This window comes from Protobothrops mucrosquamatus, unplaced genomic scaffold (genome assembly GCF_001527695.2).
Source record: "Protobothrops mucrosquamatus isolate PMUCROS unplaced genomic scaffold, P.Mucros_1.0 scaffold3713, whole genome shotgun sequence".
In the NCBI taxonomy this organism is placed as follows: Eukaryota; Metazoa; Chordata; class Lepidosauria; order Squamata; family Viperidae; genus Protobothrops; species Protobothrops mucrosquamatus.
Genome location: NW_015389667.1, coordinates 33,507 through 55,335, shown reverse-complemented (window position 1 = coordinate 55,335; position 21,829 = coordinate 33,507). Strand labels below are relative to the sequence as shown.

The following is a 21,829-nucleotide window of genomic DNA, read 5'->3' as shown; positions in this document are numbered from 1 at the left end:
CCCAAGCCACAGCCGAGCAAGACACCTGCCTGCCCACCCGGCGGCACTCTTCCTCCTGTCTGAGGTTTTCATTGTTGTGAGCATTTCTGTTGAGGATTGGCAGCGGGGGTAGGGTGGGGGGTGTTTGGTTTTTATTCCCCCCGTCTGCTGGGTGGTTGCTGCAGGTTTTGGTCGCTTCACATGACCCTGGGACACTGTGACGGTCATAAATATGAATCAGTTGCCAAGCATCTGAATGTAAATCACAAGACCCTGGAGAGGCTGCAACATTCCAGCTGATCGGTGCTTCTTCAGGGCTCAGCAGAAGCGCCAGGATCAGTGCTGAGCTCCAGCTGGAGCCTGGCACTGATCCTGGCGCTTCCGCTGAGCCCTGACAGCCCCGAAGAAGCGCCAATCAGCTGGAAAGCGGCACTGATCCTGGCGCTTCCGCTGAGCCTTGACAGCCCTGCAGCTCCAGCCATCTCTCGCTCAGCCTTGTGTGGTGCTGCTGTTCAGCTCATTCCCCTCCCCCACTACCACTTTTCTAGGATGGTCGCGTACCACCTGCCAGGTGCCAATGTACCACAGGTGGTACCCGTACCACTGGTTGAAAAGCCCTGCTCTATGGGACCTTGACTTACCACTCTAAGGGAACACGGTAATTAAGGTCATTAGCAATGAGGATGATAAAGTGAGTCACCGTGTGGTGATTGGATCTGATTTTGCAACTTTTTTTTTTTCAGAGCCCAACTTGATTCAGATCGTGGCTGAAGTAAATTGTGCGGCTCAGAGAAAACCCCGGCTAGCTGTGGTGGTTCTCAAGAACCAGAGTGGGCCACGCTTTGCCAGTCGGTTAGAAGAGGCAGCGCAGAATTGTCACACGTGCACAAACAGAGAAGAGCAGCCAACCAGCGGCTTGTGCGCTCGGGACAAACCCTACCTGGAAAGCGGACAGATCCAGCAGAGCAAAGCTGTTGAAGAAGCGCAAACTCTGGAGAGCGACCTGCAGGGTGTTGGCCGTGAAGCTCTCTTTGGGATTGGCCGCGTTCAGCTCCACGAAGGTGCCGTGGAAGAGAACGCAGTAGAGCATGTGCAAAACGCCCACCAGATCCGTAGCCTTGAAAGCCGCCGTCAGCCCGGTGGGATCCGGGTGGGTCTCGGCAAAGATGCTTCCGGACCTGTCGAAGAAAAAAAGCGCAAGATCCATCCGTTATTTATTTATTAAATTGATGACACCGCTCCGTCTCGCTGTCCAAGCGCGGCTGTTGGTGACGGTCAAGCTTACGTCTCAAAAACACCACAGAGAGGCGAGAAGGGACAGTGGGGTCCAAAGCTGAATGAAGACATGCCAGCCGGATGTTTCTGCGCTAGAATTCCAGCCGTCGCAAGCAGCCTGGCCAAGAGTGAGGCTTCCTGGGAGTTCTAGTTCAGCAGCGCTCGGAGATAATTTGCCAAAATAGACGTTTGTTTAGTAAATAAGCGAAGTGTGTGTGTGTTTGTGTGTGTGCAGTCATGTGACCAGAGGGGGAGGGGGCATCAGTCAGAACTTCAGAACAAGGTCCTAAGTACCAATGGGGAAGTCCGTTCTAACTTTGAGCGGTTGCTAAGCAACCCGGTCATAATTTGAAGACTAGTTGTAGGTCAGCTATGCTCACAATACAGGTAGTCCCCATTTAGTGACGTTTCAAAGTGCTGCTAAGTGTGAAAAACGGTCCTAAGTCACTTTTTTTCAGTGCCGTTGTAACTGCGAGCAGCCGCTGAACGAACGGTTGTAAATTGAGGACCACCTGAAATTCCGCCCGCACTTTGCAGCAAGGGCTGAATGCGATTCTTGGGCAGCAAAAGGCAGCACCACCCGATCCCCAGCCGCTCCTTCCCTTTTATTGGCCACCAAGCAGCCAAACCAGACATTAACTTAATTACTGCAATAAAATGCAACACAAAGAAGTCTATATCCCTCGCTATCCTTTTGACCTGACCTTCCTTTTTCTCCTTTCTGTGCAAGAAGGGGAAAAAAAATCCATCCCAGATTCCATCAACGGAGAGCCAACACTGTTCCACCTCTGGTTTGCTTCCTGGCAGGGGCTCAACCTGTAGGTATGTGAGTGCTTTGTAAGTCCCTGATTAGTGGGGTGAGACTTTTTCTGCCCCCTCGCCACTTCCCAAGGACCTGTCATTTACCGTCAGCCTATTTTATAGGCATCATCACAAAAGTGTTATCAGATTGGATTGTGAAACCATTTCGGAATGTTCCGACTTCATCAATCCTTAGGCCGGGCTCAGGAAGAAATTATAAGCTGCCAGGGCCGGCCTGCCTTGTATAATTCATCACATATATTTTTTCTGTAATAAGAAACTAAATTCTTTTAACTTCACGGAGATGAAGGAAACGGGTTTATGAAGAGGATGCAAATTTAGCAACCCGGGGGCTAATGAGAAATGGTGAGAAGCTGCAAAACTCTTCTTGAAGGCTCCCAACACCGTTGCACGTGGAGGCAGCCAAAATTCTGATTTATTCTTTCAACATCCGGTGGGTGCTTGGAGTTAAAAGAATTAAGAAGGCTGAAGCATACGTGGAAAAGAAGAGAAGCAGGAATGACGTTTTTGAAGGGCGAGACTTATTTTGCAGATCTACAGATGGATGGATGGATGGATGGATGGATGGATGGATGGATGGATGGATGGAGATATCTTATAATTGTTCCAATGAGCTTAGAGCAGGGGTCCTCAACCTTGGCAACTTTAGCTGGCTGAGGAATTCTGGGAGTTAAAGTTCACAAGTCTTAAAGTTGCCAAGGTTGAGGACCCCTGGCTTAGAGCAGTGTTTCTCAACCTGAGCCATTTGAAAATGGGTGGACTTCAACTCCCAGAATTCTCCAGCCAGCATGCCATCTCAATTCTCGGAGTTGCAGTCCCCAATTTCTGGGAGTTGATGTCCACATCTTAAAGTTGCTGAGGTTGAGAGACACTTGCTTAGGCATGGTTTTCCCTGGGACATTTACAACCTCGGCTTGCAACCTGTTCGAAGGGACTCACAGCAGGTCCTCGCACATGTGACTATTGCAGCATTCCTATGACTAAAATTCAGGCGCTGGCATGTATTGAGAACGGTTGCAAAATCCCAGGGTCACATCCTGATCACCGTTCGTGACCTTCCCAGCCGTCTTCGGACTTCAGCCATTCTGAGACTGGCTGGGGAATTCTGGGAGTTGAAGTCCACCCCTCTTCAAGCTGCCAAGGTTTCCAAACGCTGGCCTGGGGTCTTTGTTCCCCACCGTTTCTGTCTTGGTCAGGATGCCTGGGGCAGAGACACACACGCCCAGGAGACCTGAGTCTCTTCTAACCTTTCATTCCAGACATACCTTTCAAGGCAAATATGTCTACAGTGGCTTAAGGGGTCAGGTTTCAGGGCTAGGGGCCAGGAGACTGGCGCTTGCAAAAAAGGGGCATCGTCTGTGATAAAGTGGCCGTGAAAACCTGACAGCCGCAACACTTGCCTGCCGTTGACAGTGAAACACAGCTGACACATCCCGTGCAAGGCCGAGGTGGAGTTCTGCAAGAAAGCCGCCGTTTTGGGCGTTTCGTCAATTGGGCCTTGGATGGAGAGGAAGCAGCAACTCAGCTTCTCTATTAATCCAATGTTCACCATGTAGCTAGCAGAGGGAGAGAGGGAGGGAGAGAGAGAAAAGGAAAAAACAAATGCTATCAATGCAGGCTGTATTCTTGTTCTATGGATCAATCTTGACCCATTCATAAATCATCCCCACCAACAACCTCATCACCATCATCACCACCTTCGTCTTCATCTCCTCCTCCTCTTCCATCATCATCATCATCATCATCATCATCATCATCATCATCATCATCATCATCATCATCATCATCCCAAATCAATCCATTGCTAGATGAAGGCCTTTTTATTTAAGGTAATGAACCATAATCAACCATGCTGATAGATAGAAGCTTTTCAAATTCTCAATGAAAGATGGCAACTGGCCCAAACGTCACCCAGTCAGTTTCCCTGACTTAAGGAGGACTAGAACTCCCTAGTCTAGCCTTTTAATAATTACCACTGGCTCTCATTCATTCATTCATTCATTCATTCATTCATTCATTCATTCATTCATTCATTCATTCCCATGAGTGCATACAAACATATTTACAGTAATTTAGTTTAAGAGAATCAGTGTGCTATAATGGTGAAGGCACCAGGCTAGAAAGCAGGAGACAGGGAGTTCTAGTTCTGCCTTAGGTACAAAAGCTGGCTGGGTGACTTTGGGCCAGTCCTTCTCGCTCAGCCCAACCCACCTCACAGGGTTGTCTTTGTGGGGAAAACAGGAAAAGGAAGGAGTATTAGGTATATTCGCCACCTTGAGTTATTTATAAAAACAACAAAGGCGGGATGAAAGGATCTTTAAAACAGTGGTACTTTCCAAAAGAGTTGGGACAACAACTCAAGAATACAAAAACAGGATGACCAATGGAGTTCTGGAGACGGTAGTCCCAACCTTTCTGGATGGCAGAAGCAAGGCTGGAAAATTAGAACATCTGATCGGACTCTTACCTGATAAGGTCTTGTATCCTATTGTTAAAAACTTCAGCTTGGGAGGTCTTGTTTTTCATTTCTTGAATCAATTTTGGCGCACAAATTTGGTTATTAGTGTTGGGTACGTCGGACATCAGAGAGCCAAACACCACAGCCAGGATCCTGAGCACTCCAGTTATTAGACCTTCAAAGACTTGCTTGTTAATTGCTCTCCCTGAGGTTGCATTGTGGTCATCTGGGATGTATACCTAGACACAAGCACAATGGGACGCAGAATAAATCTACCCCAAAGTAGGTATCATACTCTCCATTGTTTTGCCAGCAAATTAGACCTCATCCTTAAATTACAACTTTCAAAACAACAAAGCATTTTGTTCCCCACTATTTATTTTCGGCTTCTGATAGTTAAAATATCGTGCAACTTCCTTCGCTTCATGAAGGTTATCTGAACGTTATCTGCTCTTTACAGTCTTTTTGTTTATCTGGTGTTCCGCGATTAAGCTTGACTTGACTCTTAACAACCCTCTCTAGGTGTACAGGTTACACCTAGAAACAATTCAGCTCACAGGAGATCAGGAGAGGGCTACACACGTCCATACAAAATTTCTCTTTAAGTTGTTCTCATGTCTGTTCGAATTCATGTTCTTGGATGAATAAGATGGGGAATTTTCTTGTGTTTCCAAGTACCTTATTTTAACAGTTCCTACTCAATGTCTGCATTCAATTACATGCGCTGAGAGGGCATCTTATTGGCTTGCCTCCAAAGATGCTCAAGGATTAAATCAATCCAAGAAAAAATAATAATAATAATAATCAGGATTAAAGTCAGGATTCATTTTTTTCCTCTCTTTGGGTTGGTTGGCCTTCCCTCTTAGAAAAGGTTAATCCTCAACTTATGACCACAGCTGAGCCTGAAATTTCTGTTGCTAAATGAGACAGGGGATGTATGCTTTGCCCCATTTTACCACCTTTCATGCCACAGTTGTTAAGCGAATCTTGGCTTCCTCCATTGACTTGGCTTGTCAGAAGGTTGCAAAAGGGGATCACAGGACCCCAGGACACAGCAAGCCATCATACATATGAGTCAGTTGCCAAGTGTCTGGATTCTGATCATGTGACCCTGGGGATGCTGCAATGGGTGCTAAGTGTGAAAGGTGGTCATAAGTCACTTTTTTCAGTGCCGTTGTAACTTCGAACGGTCACTAAACAAGCTGTTGTTAGGTCAAGGACTGCCTGCATTCTCTTCAACCTGGCTTATTCAGTACTGCTTTGATTATGAAATGGGCAGGTGAGGCTTTTTAGGCATGGCTGAAGTTCTGGAAAGGGTTTCTTCAAATGGAGCTGTCCAGCTAGACTTTGCTGCTGAATCTAGACTTAGATTAGAAGCCTAATTCTAGTATTGAGGGAGGTTAAGCCTAGACCTCCAAGGATGTTAAGCCTAGATTTTTAGGTTAGCATCTGCTCATGTTGAGCGTAGAGGAATCATGGTTTGGAAAATCAGTTGCCCTATGATTGGCATGGCTTAAGTATAAAAAAAAAGGAGGCACATCCTAAGTAGAGTTGTATCTAGAAGGCTTCTGAATGGTACGGAACAAGTTCAGGGTAACTCTCTCTTAAATTTGGGCTCATAATTTGAAGACGGGCCCAGTCACGCCTTTTGTTAAGCAAAATGTCCTGAGCATCCTGGCTGTTTATCCAGCTTTGGTTTCAGAAGAACAGAATGAAAGATTTGGAAGGGGCTTTCCAGGTCTTCAAGTCCAAACACTTGCTCAAGTAGGGGGACCCTATAACCATTTCAGGCAAATGGCTGTCCAATCTCTTCTTGAAAACCTCTACAACTTCTGGAGACAAGTTGTTCCACGTATTAATTGTTCTCACAGTCAGGAAATTTCTCCTTCTCCTCCTGGCTCAACCAGTGGAAACAGACCGAGGAGAGATGAACAGGAAAGATGTACTTCAGTGATTCTTTGATTCCAAAACCCCCCAAAAACCAATTTTGCATCCTAAAATTGGCGATGGCCTCGGTGGATTTAGAAGGGGACAAATGAATTCAGATGGGAACATCAATGGCCTTTTCAACGGCAACTAAACATGGCAGCTAAACGGAAGTTGTGTGCCACTGAATGTTTATTATTTTTGGTCCTAGCTTCACACCCTTTATAATGTTGACCTGCCTGCCTGTTTTTTGGGGGGAATGTGATCTCCCACATGACTCTTAGAGCCCAGGGATCTCCCTCTGAGAAATGCAGTACACCTGAGGCTCTCTAATAGGTAGGAATGTCCTTTGCCGTTCTCGTGATGATTGCTTTAATATCATTTCCTGACAGTCTGATGTACGTTAAAACAGTGATTATACTAATCAGGAAAAATGAATAATGTCTCAGCTTTAGCTTCTCTATTAATCTAAAGTAGGTAGTCCAACCAGGAATGACGCAGGGGAACTATCATAGGGGGCATCCAGGACACATAACTTTGCATTTTCAACTCAAACCTGACCCAAAAAAAAGCCAATTTCACCACGATTTCACCAGGAAAACCTTCTCTGTTTTAACTGCACAAGAGTGAGCTGGATCGTAAAATGCAGCTGTTGCATAGTTAGCACTGTATCCCTCTCGAGGGAATAGGGTAACACTCGGAGACAAAAAAAACAACAAAACAACATGCGGGTTTTTTTACATTATTGATTAGCTCTGTGCCTGGAGTTAGTACTTAAAATTCACTGTCATTGTCCGTTCCTGGGGACGAGCCAAGTTGGGAAGTGAGAAGAAGACTTTGGCGCCTCGCAGGGAGAATGAATATACTCCTTACGTACAGGGATGCCGAACTGCGGAGTAGGCAAGCTGAAACTACCTGAAAACTTAGAAGGAGATCCGGTTACTTCCAGTTAATTTAGACAAAGTGGAGCAATTCCTGACGGGTGACTTGGTTTGTCTAGTTGCATGGATGCGTAGTTTTTCGAAGGCAAGCACCCCTTCGACGAAACGAGTAAAACCTGCAGGCCCTTTGAGCTATTTCCTTCAAAGGTCAACAGTTCTTCTGCTCAACCCTGAGTACAGATGGTCCTTGACTTACAATCATTTGCTTAATGCAGGGGTAGGCAACCTCAGCTCTTTTATGATTCATGGACTTCAACTCCCAGAATTCCTGAGTCAGCATAGCTGACTCAGGAATTCTGGGAGTTGAAGTCCATGCCGAGGTTACCTACCCCTGGAAAAAGCGACTTATGACTTAAGATCACTGCAACGTCCCCATGATCAGGTGATCGAAGTTCAGATGCTTGGCAACTTACTCATATTTATGACGGTCGCGGTATCCCCTTTTGCGACCTTCTGACAAGCAAAGTCAATGGGGAAGCCGGATCTGCTTAGCAACTGTGTGATTAACTTAACCACTGCAGCAATTCGCTTAGCAAATGTGGCGAAAAAGGTCATCAAACGGGGCAAACCTCGCGGAACAACTGTCTCGCTTAGCAACGGAAACTTGATGCTGTATTCGTTAAGTTGAGGACCACCTATAACAAAACCCAGCCTGTTGAAAAAGCACAATAGAGTTTGGCTGGACAAAGCTAGCTCAAATCGACACAGAAGGGTGATGGTTCGGGTTAGGGTTGATGAAGGCCACTCATCATGGGGACTGGAGGCTAAAGGATATAAGGAACGGCTGCTGGAATTGGGTATGTCTAGTTTAACGAAGAGAAGGACAGGGGGGGACTGGATAGCAGTGTTCCAATATCTCAGGGGCTGCCCCAAAGAAGAGGGAGTCAAGCTATTCTCCAAAGTGCCTGAAGGCAGGACAAGAAGCAACGGATGGAAACTAATCAAGGAGAGAAGCAACCTAGAACTAAGGAGAAACTTCCTGACAGTGAGAATAATTAACCAGTGGAACAACCTGCCTCCAGAAGCTCCAACTTCTGGACGTTTTTAAGAAGAGACTGGACAGCCATTTGTCTGAAATGGTCTAGGGTTTCCTGCCTGAGCAGGGGGTTGGACTAGATGACCTCCAAGTCTTGTACAGAAACTGGGCGTTGTTTGATCTCGACAGTAAACAGGAAGAGCCTCTTATAGGAATTAGGAGGAGAACGTTTCAGCGGCTTTCGTATTAATTTCGTATTATCACATTCTTTCTTTCCCCGTATCTTTCAGAGGCTCCTCCTCTTTTAGGAAGTAGGAAAGCAGAAAACAATGACTTATTTTGAACAGGGCTCCTGCGCAGGGGAGAAACACATTCTTTTGGCGTTAGCGTGAACCAACCTGTCGAAAGAAGGAAACCGCGAGCGGAAAAAAAAATCCTCACCCATTTCGTGTCCTGGTTTTAAAGACTGATTTTTTTAAAAAAAAAACAACAGCAGCAGCAACAACAACAAAAAAAAAACAGGCTCCAAAGTAGCCACCCATCCCAAATCTATTGCACTGTAACTCCCATCATCCCCAGCCGATGGGAGCTCCGACACATCTGTAAGACGCCCAATTTGAAAAAGGCTGGCCTAGAAGCTCCTTGCCGAGATGTGCTGCTAGTCTGGCCTTTTCCAGATGTGACTCAGCTTCAAATCCGCCAGGACGAAGTTCCAGGATCCAAAAGTTCTTTCTTTCTTTCTTTCTTTCTTTCTTTCTTTCTTTCTTTCTTTCTTTCTTTTTCTTTCTTTCTTTCTTTCTTTTTCTTTTTTTTAAAAAAGCAAGATCTGGAACAAACGAGTATCCTGAGCTTGCAACATCTGGAATAAACATATGTATCCCCACGCTTAAGGCCTGCGGGGGAATTTATGACAGATGGAAGCGCGAGTAGGCTTTCTTTTTAAAAAATAATAATAAATGCATCTCAGCTTTATGCCTTTAAGAATCTGAAGGCTGCCGCCACAGGTAATATTTTGTGACTTTCTTCTTAAAAGCCCAATCTGGGGCGTCTAAGTCAGATGCCCTCGGGGGACGTCTTGTACACCTTAGGCTGTTATCTCCCATCCCGGTGTGTGTCTGACCCCCTCCTCTCTTTCTCTCCCCCCCCCAATTGTCATAATCAGAGGGACTCCTGCAGTGTCTGCAGACACAAAGGCCCCAGGCTTGTCTGAACAGAAACCTATTTGTGGAAATGGGGCACTTTGGAAGACGGAGAATGCGCTCCTTTCTTTGCACAAAGGGGAACAATTAAAAGAGGGGGGTGGGAGACGCTCCGGCAGGTGGGTGGTCTTCCCGAGGTCAGGGTTGAGGCCAAGAGACCCTCGTGGTGGAAGGGAAGATAAAGCCAGTGGGTCTTACCTGGCTGGGCGGTGGCAGGGAGGATTTAAGACAGAACTTTTAGCTCCCGGCTCTGCAGAATTTGTGTGTGTCACGCTGTGTGTCTGCTGCATGTGTGTGTGTTTCTGTGTGTGTGTGTAGGGGGAGCAAAGGGCTAATGACTATTAAAGCAAGCAAGGTGCCTCAAAACACTTAAGCATGACTCTGATTATAAAGCAAAATTTCCACAATGGATTTATGCCAGAAATGTAGCACCTAACACGCTAGCTCTGGCGTTCATTTTTTTTTTCACCCCGGCCTACCTCACAGGATGGTTGTGAGGATGAAAGTAGGGATGGTGGGCAAAGCTCCTTGTCAGAATAAGAAAAGGAAGAGATGAATCAACGGACAATCGATTATAAGTAATCCTCGGCTTACCGTAATTCATTCAGTGACCATTTGAAGTTAAAACCGCACTGCAAAAGAGTGACTTATGACCGTGGCAGCATTCTCACGGTGACGTGATCAAAATTCAGACGCTTGGCAACTGACTCGTATTTATGACGGTTGCAGCGTCCCGGGGTGTGTGTGTCACGCGATCCCTTTTGCCCCCCCTTCGGGCAAGCAAAGTCAGTGGGAGAAAGCCAGACTCACTTAACAACAGTGGCAAGAAATGTCATAAAATGGGGCCAAATTCACTTAACATCGGTGCTAAAAAGACATGAGGGCTGACCTCATGTCTTGTGTGTAAAAGCCATGAAAAAGTGAGGTTCCAGATCCCGTTTTTAAATTCATTTTGATCCTGGCTTAGAGGGGGGAAAAAAGGGATGGAAGCGACTGGCTCCAAGCAGGCAGGAAAACTCGGGCTGGGGGTGGGGGGGTGGGGAGGGCTGAGAAGAGGGGAGGAAACTCCTAAGCAGTTGAAAAACACCTCCGACTCAGCTTCAGAAGGAGCTCAGGTTCCTCTCCTTCTTATTTTTCCAGCCCATTTAGAAATCCTCCTTTGATCTATTTGAGAGGGCCCGATTAAGAAATTAATCTCGCAGGGCCCACCGAGGTTATTTCGGCACACAAAAGAAGGAGCTTTCCGACACCGCTTGTTCTTTCTCCAGCCAACTTAAGGCAACCCACTCCTTAAAAATAACCTTGGTTTTTTTTATTTTATTTTCAAGATGCTTTGCCCAAAACATTTACAGGGATCTCTTTAGAGGAGGTGTTTGGATGGGTGGGTGGGGGAGAGGCAGGGGGGGAGCAAGAAACCCTCTTTGGAAAAAGTAAAAAATAAATAGCCACGTTTGCTAAAGTTGATGGCCGGCAGGTGAAGCTTGCAATTCCCAAGCGGAAGCACCGTGCAATTTGGAAGGGGGTGGGGGGGGGAGAGAAAAAACCCACCTATTTGAATCAGCTTGGTGATAATATCTAGTGCAAAAAATAAGAGCAATTCGGCCTCTCGGCTTTCACGGATTTGTTCCAAGAATGAATGGCAGTTCTGAGAAAGAAAAAGAAAAAAGTCTGGCAGACGTGCAGGGATGCTTTCTAAGGGAGGGCTGGAGGGAGAAAAAAATGGTTTTGCATTTGAGTAGCGAAAGCTTTAACTCCTGTACAGGTCTTGTGGGGACCTGTCCATCAAATACTGGAGAATAAGTGCTAATAAGCACACCCCTGTAAACTCAGCAAGACATTTCACACAGAATCTGGGACGGAGGGAACGCGACGTGTGGAGTTATTTTGAGTCCACCTTGAAGGATGGTTTCACAAACCCCCTTGCTAAAGAGGGCAGCGTATCAGAAGGGAAAAGGCCTATAATGTAAAATTGATGGGGGTGGGTGGGTGGGTGGGGAGGCTTGGAGCTGCCCAACTCACTGCCAGCTGGCCACCTCTGAACTGGGTTAACCTCTTTTTCAAGATAGATTTTTTGTGCCTGGCCCCGTTTCAGAAATATTTCACTACGACTAGAAAGGGAACTTGCCATAGACGATCTTCCCTTCGCCGCATGGAGACAAAGAGAAGAGAATTTGGCCAAAGACCCTCGCTTGGAATAATTCTGCCTCCTCCTGGCTGTGCCAAGATTTTTTTAAAAAAAAATCAATTTTGGGGGGAGGGGGGGGAAACAGGAGCCAAGAAAGAGAACGCACCGTTGATTACGAGTGGCTGAGTAACACCGCCGAGGAGAGAACGGCAGAGCGCTGGCATCAAAATGAATCAAAAATTCAAGGATTCTTTCAACGGTCGTAAGTCCCTTTTCTTCAATGCTGTTGTAACTTTGTACGGTCGCTAAGAAAGTGGTGGTAAGCCGGGCATTACCTCTATATACCCTTTTTCAGGGCTGGCATCAGATTTTAGAGAATTATCGGGGCTTCCTTCTTGAAAGCTAGGATCCTGCAAAAGGGGGAGGTTCCTAACTCTACGGTTAGTCCTCCACTTACGAGCACAACTGAGCCCAAACTTTCTGTCGTTAAGTGAGACATTTGTTAAGTGAGTTTGGCCCCATTGCACGACTTTCCTTGCCACAGTTGTTAAATGAACCACTACAGTTGACAGTTAACCCAGTTAAGTGAATCTGGCTTGCCCCACTGGCTTTGCTCGCCAGGAAGTCGCCAAAGGGGGTCACGTGACCATGGGACACGGCAATGGTCGTAAGTGCGAGCCCGTAGCCCAGCCTCTGAATTCTGATCACATGATCATGGGGATGCCGCAAAAGTCGTAAGTGTGAAAAATGGTCCTAAGGCACTTTTTTCAGTGCTGCTGTAACTCTGATGGGTCACTAAATGAACTGTTGTTAAGTCGAGGATTACCTATGTTGTGGTTTCCTACAAACCAGAGTCCTAGAGGGTATTTTGTATAGGCAAATTCCTTCGGGGGACAAATTGGAAAGAAACAGAGGACAAGGGACCACTGAGAAGCAGAATGTACAAGCCGTCTTCAGATTCCATTTGTCTAACTACATGGTGTGCACCCCCCCCCAAGGACCCACACTTAAGTGTTTATCAATTGCCCTATGGTTCTTTGGCTCAAACAGGGGCAGCGTGAATTATTTACGGCGCGTACACAACTTTTCAATTAACCAACCACTTGCCTCTTGAAAACACCCACCCACCATTTATAAGTAGCAATTCCAGACTAAATATCTCATGATGAGCGGGTCACTATGAATTAAAAATGAGCTCCTGATGAAATATTTAATGACAGCTAAAATGAAGGGGGAAGTCAAAGATTTTTTTTTCTTCCATTAAAACCTATCTGTTCGGTAAATTTGACTTGCAAAACCTGCTCGGAGGTGCATTAAGGTACGCAATTTTAGCTTTTTGAGAACAGCGCCGCGTAGAATGCCAGACTGTGCTAACCTAGTAGAATCGGTGTGAATCTTAGAAAAATCAGGACAGTTGATTTGCAGCTCATCGCTGCCCATTTAACATTTTTGATATTTTCAATATATTATCTATCCGAGTCTATTTCAAACCCTTGTCATCCAGAAGTGAAGAACTAAAGATGGTAAAAAGTGGAGGTGGAAGAAGAGAAAGGGAACAGGTAGACACATAAGAGGAAAAAGTGCTTCTCCTTTATTATTTTTTTCTGGACTGGCATATTTTTATTCAGACTGCAAGCCTCAGGGACAATTGTCCAGTTCTACCATCATTGCAGTAAACACTTATTGCACAAATAAAAATTTTAACCACTGCTACCGACTGGATGCTCAGGACCACCCCTGAAGTAGAACATCCAAAGTTGGAGACATAATTTTGGGGGAAATGCATCCCCTTCCAAGATAGATTAAATCCCAAACCCAGTTTAAACCCAGATTTAAAAATCCGAAAAATCCGTTTTGTTCCGCCAGGTGATTTTGCAGCGTTGGGATGCTAATAGCAATAATTCAAATTTGAAACTTTTACCTACCATTAATTGGTGCATCAACAGATCCGTTAAAAAAATAATCTTGTTGCTGAAGAGAACGTAAGTGCAGTTTTCCACACAGTTATTGCAGGCCAGATAATAGGCGCTGATGGTACTACAGAGGGATCTAGGAGATAAAGTGAAATTTTAATCACATTAAGAAGACAAAAATTCAGACAAGACCATATATCTATAATATGAAATGCTTTGTTGCTATGATATTTACACTGCGGCTGAGATGATGATGATGATGATGATGATGATGATGATTACATTACAAATAACTCAAGGTAGTGAACATATCCAACACACAAAATGTAAAGTTTAAACGCTGAAGTTTCTCAAATAACTTTTCTGTGTAGGATATAGGACAAAGTAGGAAGTAGCTATGGCTACCCACCGAACAATATCTGCTCATTTATGTTAGCAAACAGTTTTGCAAACCCCATCAAAGTAATTATTTTCCCATTCATTTTTAAGAATGTTTACAAGAAATCTAATATTAGAGACGGAGCCGATCATTGGCCGAGCTCCTTTCAAGATCACCAGGGAACCAAAAAGATAAAAACCACTTTTCTGTCCAATGGATGATGCCCAGTTGGGAATAGTTTAGGAGAGAAAACTGCATTTGCAAACAAGGTTGGAGAAGGCCTAGAGTGAGGAAACAGGGAAGCAGAGCTCCTTAGACCCAAACCAAGAGGGATTCCTTCCCCTGGAATCTCTGGGGATCCATTTACGGCTTCTTAAGCGTGTGGAAAGAAAACAAAGAAAGGATGCTCTTCCACAGGACTTCACCCGGAGTCAGATGGCAGTCAAGCACAATAAAATCAGCTTATTACTGGTCAACCATGCAGTCCTTCTGCAAACTTTAGTTATTTATTTTTGATTTCAGGTATATTTTAGGAAAGACATTCTAATCTGCGCTCTCCGGACGGAGCAGTTTAGAGTGCCTGTAATTCTCAGAAAAATCAGGAATCCCGTAGCACTTTTTTCTGATAAGTATGTTTTATTAAAGGCCATTATGCTTTCAGCTGATGAAGCTTATGCCTTTTAATAACATTTATCATTTGGGAAAGGTGCTACCAGATACTTGGATCTTTCCCCCCCCCCACCACTGGAGAATAACGTGGCTCTCTTCCTCCCAGAATTTTCAGGTTGGCAACTTGGAGGTGCAAAAAGGGCCACCAGTTTTTTTTGGCTGAAAAGGTGAATCTAATACAATATATCGAATTGGTGATCTGTAGTCTTCCAGGTCTTCTCTCAAATCTTTTGAAATTCCCAGTGCTGGAGATTAAGAGGATTAAACATAGAAGAAGGGAAGGCAAGGGGTTTACCCCAGCATCTTCATCCATTATCCTTAATTTTTATATGCTACATAGCATCACAGTTCACTTGGGACTCCACGCCAGCTCCAAACTCATTCATTGTCAAGCGTAATTCTTGTCCACCAAGCATACACAATAGGTCCCAGGGACAGGTAAGTTTAAGGACTGCTTTTAATTTAAAAAAATAAATGGAAGGACTATGTATCACCTGATGGCTTTTTGCAGCCAGGCAAAAGGGTCCTGGAGGCTCTCTGTTTTAATCTCACTGGGACTAAGGAGATTTGTCTGTTTGTTTATGGGATCTTAGGTTACCGTAGTCTATTTGGAGTTTGTGAATTGGTAAGGGGAATGGTTAAATAACATCCTGCATCTATGACAAGTTGCTACAAGCATAAACCTTGGTTGCCGTAAGAGAAATAGCCATCGAGATTTTTGTAGGAAGACCAACCTTTGTTTCACCAAATTATGGTTTTAACTATTGGATATTGCCTTTTAAGTGTTGGTCCCCGTTCTCTCCTCAGCCTGTTTTAACTGGTCTGGTTGCTATTGGTAAAAACGGTGTTATCACCAGCCCTACAAGGGGTTCCACTAGAGAAAGATTTTACCCTTTAGGATTGGAGCCAGATCAGCTCAAAGATGTAACATGGGATGCTTTTTATAATGGCTCTGCATATATAATGGTACAACAGCTAGCACTGATGATGTTACCTAGTTGGGTAATGAAATGTCTTCAAGAAAACAAACCAAGCTCAGAGAGCACAATCCAACCCTGAGCTGCAAATATTCTCTCCTATTGGCTTTATAATGGTTTTTTCCAATGTCTCAATAGGTTGACTTGGATTTATAAATATATACACACGTACATACTATAGTTTGATTTGAATATAACATTAGAGAGTTTAAACTTGGAAGTTAAGAAATATGTAAAATAGTTATTAAAATGTTCAGTGAGTATTAAGTTGTTGATTCAATATAATAATTATATAAGCACTCTCTTTGATGTCCCGGACCTGAATTGACATCAATATATCCTGCATATAATCAATACTTGTATCTGGGATACTTTATTTTCAGTCAATTAGCAAAAACTACAAATCAATCAAGCTATGAAATTTGCTAACAAAGAAGGTATTCTCTCGACCAAACATACATATAAATTTAAAACAGATACATGACATTTAAAACTAATTATGTCTATCTTTTTTAAATCAAGAATTGAATCCCCCATTTTATATATTTGTATATATGTATATATGTATATATATATATGTTTATCATGTTCCTTTAAAATATCAGCTGATCTAAGTATTTATTCCAGAAAACAGAGGATACTTAAGACTTAATTTGACGAAACAACATTCCTGAATTTGTGGTTTTTCCCACTGATTTTTCTCCTCTGGGATTATCATGTGAGGAGTTTCCAACATTTGAAGAACCACCAGACAGAAAAAGATTCGATATAAACAATGAGTAAACTGATGCCATTTATTTTTATTTATTTTTCAGGACAACATGGTGGGACTTGAGAATCTGGTTTGGAGTGGGCTGGTGGATTCACAAGAGGGAAAGGCTGACATAAGCTTGTTAATGGCTATAATTAGAAAGAATTGAGAAAGATTCCTGGCACAAGTTCAGTTATACTGCTTTTGAAGATTCAGATGTGCAAATGTCAGGAGGGAGCAAGCCCCAGGAGATTGGATGTGTTAAATGGGAGATTTAAGTCAGTAAAACTAATTTCTTTATTTTAATCTTATTTAAAAAAAACAACAGCTGTCAACTGTCACCACTTTTTTTTTTTCAAAGTCTCCCAGACAAGCATCAAATGGTTGATGTTTTCAAGCCGGTTTATTGTTTTAACTTGTGATATACCCACTTGACAAAAGCCCTTTTGCAATTTGGCTGGTTAAGGGGAACTATTATTACTTTATTATTATTTTAAAATTTCCTCCCAACTTCACTCCGCCCAAATGCCCCCAGAAGAAGGAGAAGAAAAAAAAAGAGAAAAGATTATGATGGCACCTAACACAGTTGCTCGGGGGATTGCTACTGAATTAAACCAAGCTTGAGCATTACTAAATCAGCTTTAAGAGCTGATGGCACAGCATTTGACTGGACAGTTTTGCGTTGATCATAAATCCCAATAAAACTGCTTAATTTTCTTTAAGAGGGGCTGTATTGAAATTAACTGAAAGAATAAATCATGCCGGGTTTATACGTTTCGCACTATTTAGCAAATAAAAATTATCTCTTGAATAAAAATCCAGTCACTGATGGAACATCTTCGGAAAGGAGTCTTTAGTTTTTTTGAGCCCACCCATCGACACCCAGGATGCCAAATCTCATTTGTGCCTTAATTTTCAGAGCCTCTGCTCGGCTTTTCTTCTTGCTGGAGAGAGATTTATAAATCTGCCGATTTTGTTCTATTGCACAGATAAATTCTTGCCTTCAGTTATGCAACTGTTAAAGGTGAGACGTTTAACATTTGCAAGCCATTCTTCAAAAAATTTCTGTTTATTTATTTTTAAATAAAGGTATCTAATGAAAGAAATAATCCCTCCAGCTTCTCCAGTACAGAAGGAAGAAGTTTTGATCCAACAGAGTTACACAGAATTTAGAGTATTTGGTTGCATTTAGAGAAACTAAGTTCAAATATTTGCGCAACTCTAAAACTTAATATATATTTATTTTTAGGGTTTGAAGGGTGTTCTGGGAATAACATCCAGCTCCTGAAGGAAACATTGGAAATGAATTAAAAACAAACACATTTGTTTGATCCCTATACTAAATCACTTCTGTTTTTTCCTAAACCAGGGGTCTTCAAACTTGGAGTTGAAGTCCACAAGTCATAAAAGGGCCAAGTTTGAAGACCCCTGTCCTAAACGAATAGACTGCAAGACACTTATTTATCGGAAAGCACAAAACCAACGTAAGGGAACAAGAAGAGTTTGCNTTTTTTTTCCTGCTTGAAATTGACTGATTGATTGAACCTTTCTTTTGCACACGGCAGTGGAGGCCTAAAGCGAAAAGGTTTTATAAAACCCAGCTGAAGGCCTAGGACTGGAGTGATGGTGCGCGTGCCCACAGAGAGGGCTCTGAGTGCCGCCTCTGGCACCCGTGCCATAGGTTCGCCACCACTGGCCCAGGCCCACTCGATTTTTACAACATTACAATCTGAGCAGCTGCAGAGATCCATGGATGGAGTTGACTTAGAGAATGTCTCCATTGTTCCTTGCAAGGGAGTGATTTACACCTTGGGTTCTACCATAAGAGAGATGGTTCTTTAGCTTACCTGAGAAGCTGAGAACACCTGGTGGGTGTTACCAAGTGAGCTAGGGTAAGAAAATACTGACTTATTTAGGGCTTCAATCTATCTATCATGGAGGTTTGACTCCTTGAGTAGAAGAGAGGCACACCCAGACTTCGGACATGTTGTTTTGAGCCAGGTCTACCTTGTTGGTAAAACTTCTGAAGAAGGACACAGCCATGAAAAAAAAAATCTCTATAAACCATCTGACAGATGGACAGCTAAGAAAACTCCAGCCAGGTAGAAAAGGAGCCATGAATTTATTGACCGGTCTAAAACTAGCAAAGCAGCATCAGACTTACTTCAAAGGGATTCTTGAAATGGAATTCAGGTTGATGGACGTTGTTGCAACTTGAAGGACTTGCTCCAGAGCGGAAAACCCACCAGCCACGTGGAAGGCGACCTGATCTGCCACATTCTGGAGAGGAGGACACAAAAGGAAGAGTGGGAATATTAATGGGGTCTTGCTTTGAAGCAGGGCATCAATTCGTTGGTTGAAGGCTACCATTCTCACATTCCCTGGAAGAGATCGAGAGGGAAATTGGTGCATCTTCAGTGCTGGATCATTAGCATTTGCATGGCTAATTAGAAAAAGGTTTAGAATTGACACAGGACTCAGGACAGATTCACACCCTAAACCAGTGTTTTATTATTATTATTATATTTAAATTTATATCCCGCCCTTCTCCTCGCGGACTCAGGGCGGCTGACAATCAATTAAAATACATAAATGACAATTACAAATTTAAAATTAATTAAAAATAAATATTTTAAACATAGTCCAATTAAAATATAATTAAAACCCCTCTAAAAATTACCCTAGGCCAGTCCTGCAAGCTGGAATAACCAAGTCTTAAGGGCGCGGCGGAAGGAAGGGAGATCAGGGATGACCCTGATCTCTGGGGGCAGTTCATTCCAGAGGGTGGGAGCTCCCACAGAGAAGGCCCTCCCCCTTGGGGTCGCCAGCCGGCACTGTCTGGCCGACGGCACCCTGAGGAGACCCACTCTGTGGGAGCGTACAGGTCGATGGGAGGTAATCTGCGGCAGGAGGCGGTCTCGAAGGTATCCGGGTCCGATGCCGGTTTAGGGCAGTGTTTCTCAACCTTGACAATTTTAAGGCATGTGGACTTCAACTCCCAGAATTCCACAGGCAGCATTGCTGGCTGTGGAATTCTGGGAGTTGAAGTCCACATGCCTTAAAATTGTCAAGGTTGAGAAACACTGCGGCCTAAACCGTCATGAGTCTGGTTGGGTTGAGCCTAAACCTCTGTGGTTTGAAAACCATGATTAATGGTTTAGTAGGATGAGTGAACTCAGCCAACAGTTGTGGGTGCAATACACCATGGCTGTACAAACCACGGACTAGCATGATGGGTGCTACCTCTGGGGTGATGTGGTTCCAGAGGTCAGGAGCCATGACAGGGAAGACATGCTTCTTTGCTCCCACAAGAAGACCACACTTAACAGAAGAGACTAGGAGCATAATTACTCTTCTGGAAAGTATTGGGTAGGCAGAAACAAATGGAGATAGAATTAATTATTTGGGTTTCTGTAGTTTTCAGACCAAAAATATTTAGAAGAGGAATATCTACATACAGTAGCTGAAGAAAATGCACTGATGGTTTGGCAGGCAAGAGAAACAGAAAGAAGAATCGTCCACGCCAGGATATTTTGCTACCCCTTGTCTCCAATGACCCTTCTAATTCAACTGGTCAAGGTCTCACGTTACAAAAAACACCAACCCCTGGTTTAATGCTAAGATCGGTCAGCAGAGGTCAGCAGCACGGCAGCAGCAAAGCCTCAGCAATGGACATGACTTCAGAGTGAGGGAGTCAAGGTATCAAACTACTAGCGATCTAGTTCACCATTGAATTCTGTGGGGCTTGACAAACCCCACCCCCCAAAAAAAGCAACACCAAGGTTTGTGGCTCATGAGAAAACTCCATTTCCAAAAAATCTCAGTTGTTATAGAATATTTGTAGCTCAGGGTTGAACTGTGGGATCCTGGTTGCTCTCTGCTGTTTTTATGCAGACATTTCATTATCCAGCTAGGTAACATCATCATACCTAATGATCACAAGCACCATCAACACCATCAGAGCACTGGTGATGCTACGTAGTAGTAGTAGTAGTAGTAGTAGTAATAATAATAATAATAATAATAATAATAATAATAATAATAATAATAATAATAATAATAATAATAATAATAGTAACGTTGGAAGGGACATTGGAGGTCATCTAGTCCAACCCCCTGCTCAGGCAGGAAACCCTACACCATTTCAGACAAATGGCTGTCCAGTCTCTTCTTAAAAACTTCCAGTGTTGGAGCATCCACCGCTTCTGGAGGCAGGTTGTTCCACTGGTTAATTGTTCTCACTGTCAGGAAGTTTCTCCTTTGTTCTAAGTTGCTTCTCTCCTTGATTGGTTTCCATCCGTTGCTTCTTGTCCTGCCTTCAGGCGCTTTGGAGAATAGCTTGACTCCCTCTTCTTTGGGGCAACCCCTGAGATATTGCAACACTGCTATCCTGTCCCCCCTCGTCCTTCTCTTCATTAAACTAGACATACCCAGTTCCAGCAACCGTTCCTTATATGTTTTAGCCTCCAGTCCCCTAATCATCTTTGTTGCTCTTCTCTGTACTCTTTCTAGAGTCTCAGCATCTTTTTTGCATCGCGGTGACCAAAACTGGATGCAGTATTCCAAGTGTGGCCTTACCAAGACATTGTAAAGTGGTATTCAGGTGATCTTGATTCTATCCCTCTGTTAGTTGGGTAATGAAACATCTGCAAGAAAACCAAGCTCAGAGAACAATCAGGACCCCACAGGTCTCAGTAGGATTATCAAAATCTAAAGGAAATAGGGGTAGCAACAGACGGAAATAACTCCATCAACCACGCTCCCTGCTCCAACACACCCTTGACTTGAAGCCATCCTGTGTTCGTCTACTTGGAAATGACTCTAACGAACTGAACGAGGAAGTATAGAATTTGTATCCTAAATTGTATGAACAAGGACTTACAGAGGCAGACTGAAAGCCAAAGGGCCAAACAGATGAACATCAGACAAACCACAAGGATCTAAAGCAGAGGTTCTCAACCTTTTTAATGCCGCGACCACAACCGGTCGTACGTCGAGGACTAAACCGGTCGTAAGTCGAGGACTACCCAACCGGTCGTAAGTCGAGGACTTTCCCTGCCCGGGAGCGCCGCGCATGCGTGGTTCCGCCCCCTGCGCCGGCCGAGGCGTAGCTGGCAAGCGGCAGAGACGGAGCAGGCCGACCACCAGCTAGCCCAGCCCAAGGGAGGTAAGGCACCCGCCGGAAAAGGGGGAAAAATGGCGGACAAAAAAATGGCGGACAGCCTTGCTTGGCGACCCCCGTGAAATGGTCGATCGACCCCAAATGGGGTCCCGACCCACAGGTTGAGAACCACTGATCTAAAGGAAGATTTTTAAAGCAGGAGTCTCCCAACCTTGACAATTTTAAGACCTGTGGACTTCAACTCCCAGAATTCCCCAGCCAGCCTAGCTTTCTCAGTTTTCAGAATCTTTTTTTTTTTTAAATGAAAAACACATCCT

The 21,829-nt window shown here is 44.1% G+C and overlaps 1 protein-coding gene across 1 annotated transcript in view; it reads right to left on the bottom strand.

The window, feature by feature from the left end:
- Nucleotides 1-21,829, bottom strand: part of LOC107298101 (S phase cyclin A-associated protein in the endoplasmic reticulum) — a gene marked incomplete at its 5' end in the record, with an annotated part of 69,458 nt that overhangs the window by 14,524 nt on the left and 33,105 nt on the right. Inside the window, 5 exons of the mRNA XM_015827463.1 lie at nucleotides 920-1,157; nucleotides 3,477-3,632; nucleotides 4,544-4,773; nucleotides 13,627-13,750; nucleotides 18,555-18,670. Coding sequence (XP_015682949.1) covers nucleotides 920-1,157; nucleotides 3,477-3,632; nucleotides 4,544-4,773; nucleotides 13,627-13,750; nucleotides 18,555-18,670 — 864 coding nt within the window. The remainder of the gene's footprint in view (nucleotides 1-919; nucleotides 1,158-3,476; nucleotides 3,633-4,543; nucleotides 4,774-13,626; nucleotides 13,751-18,554; nucleotides 18,671-21,829) is intronic.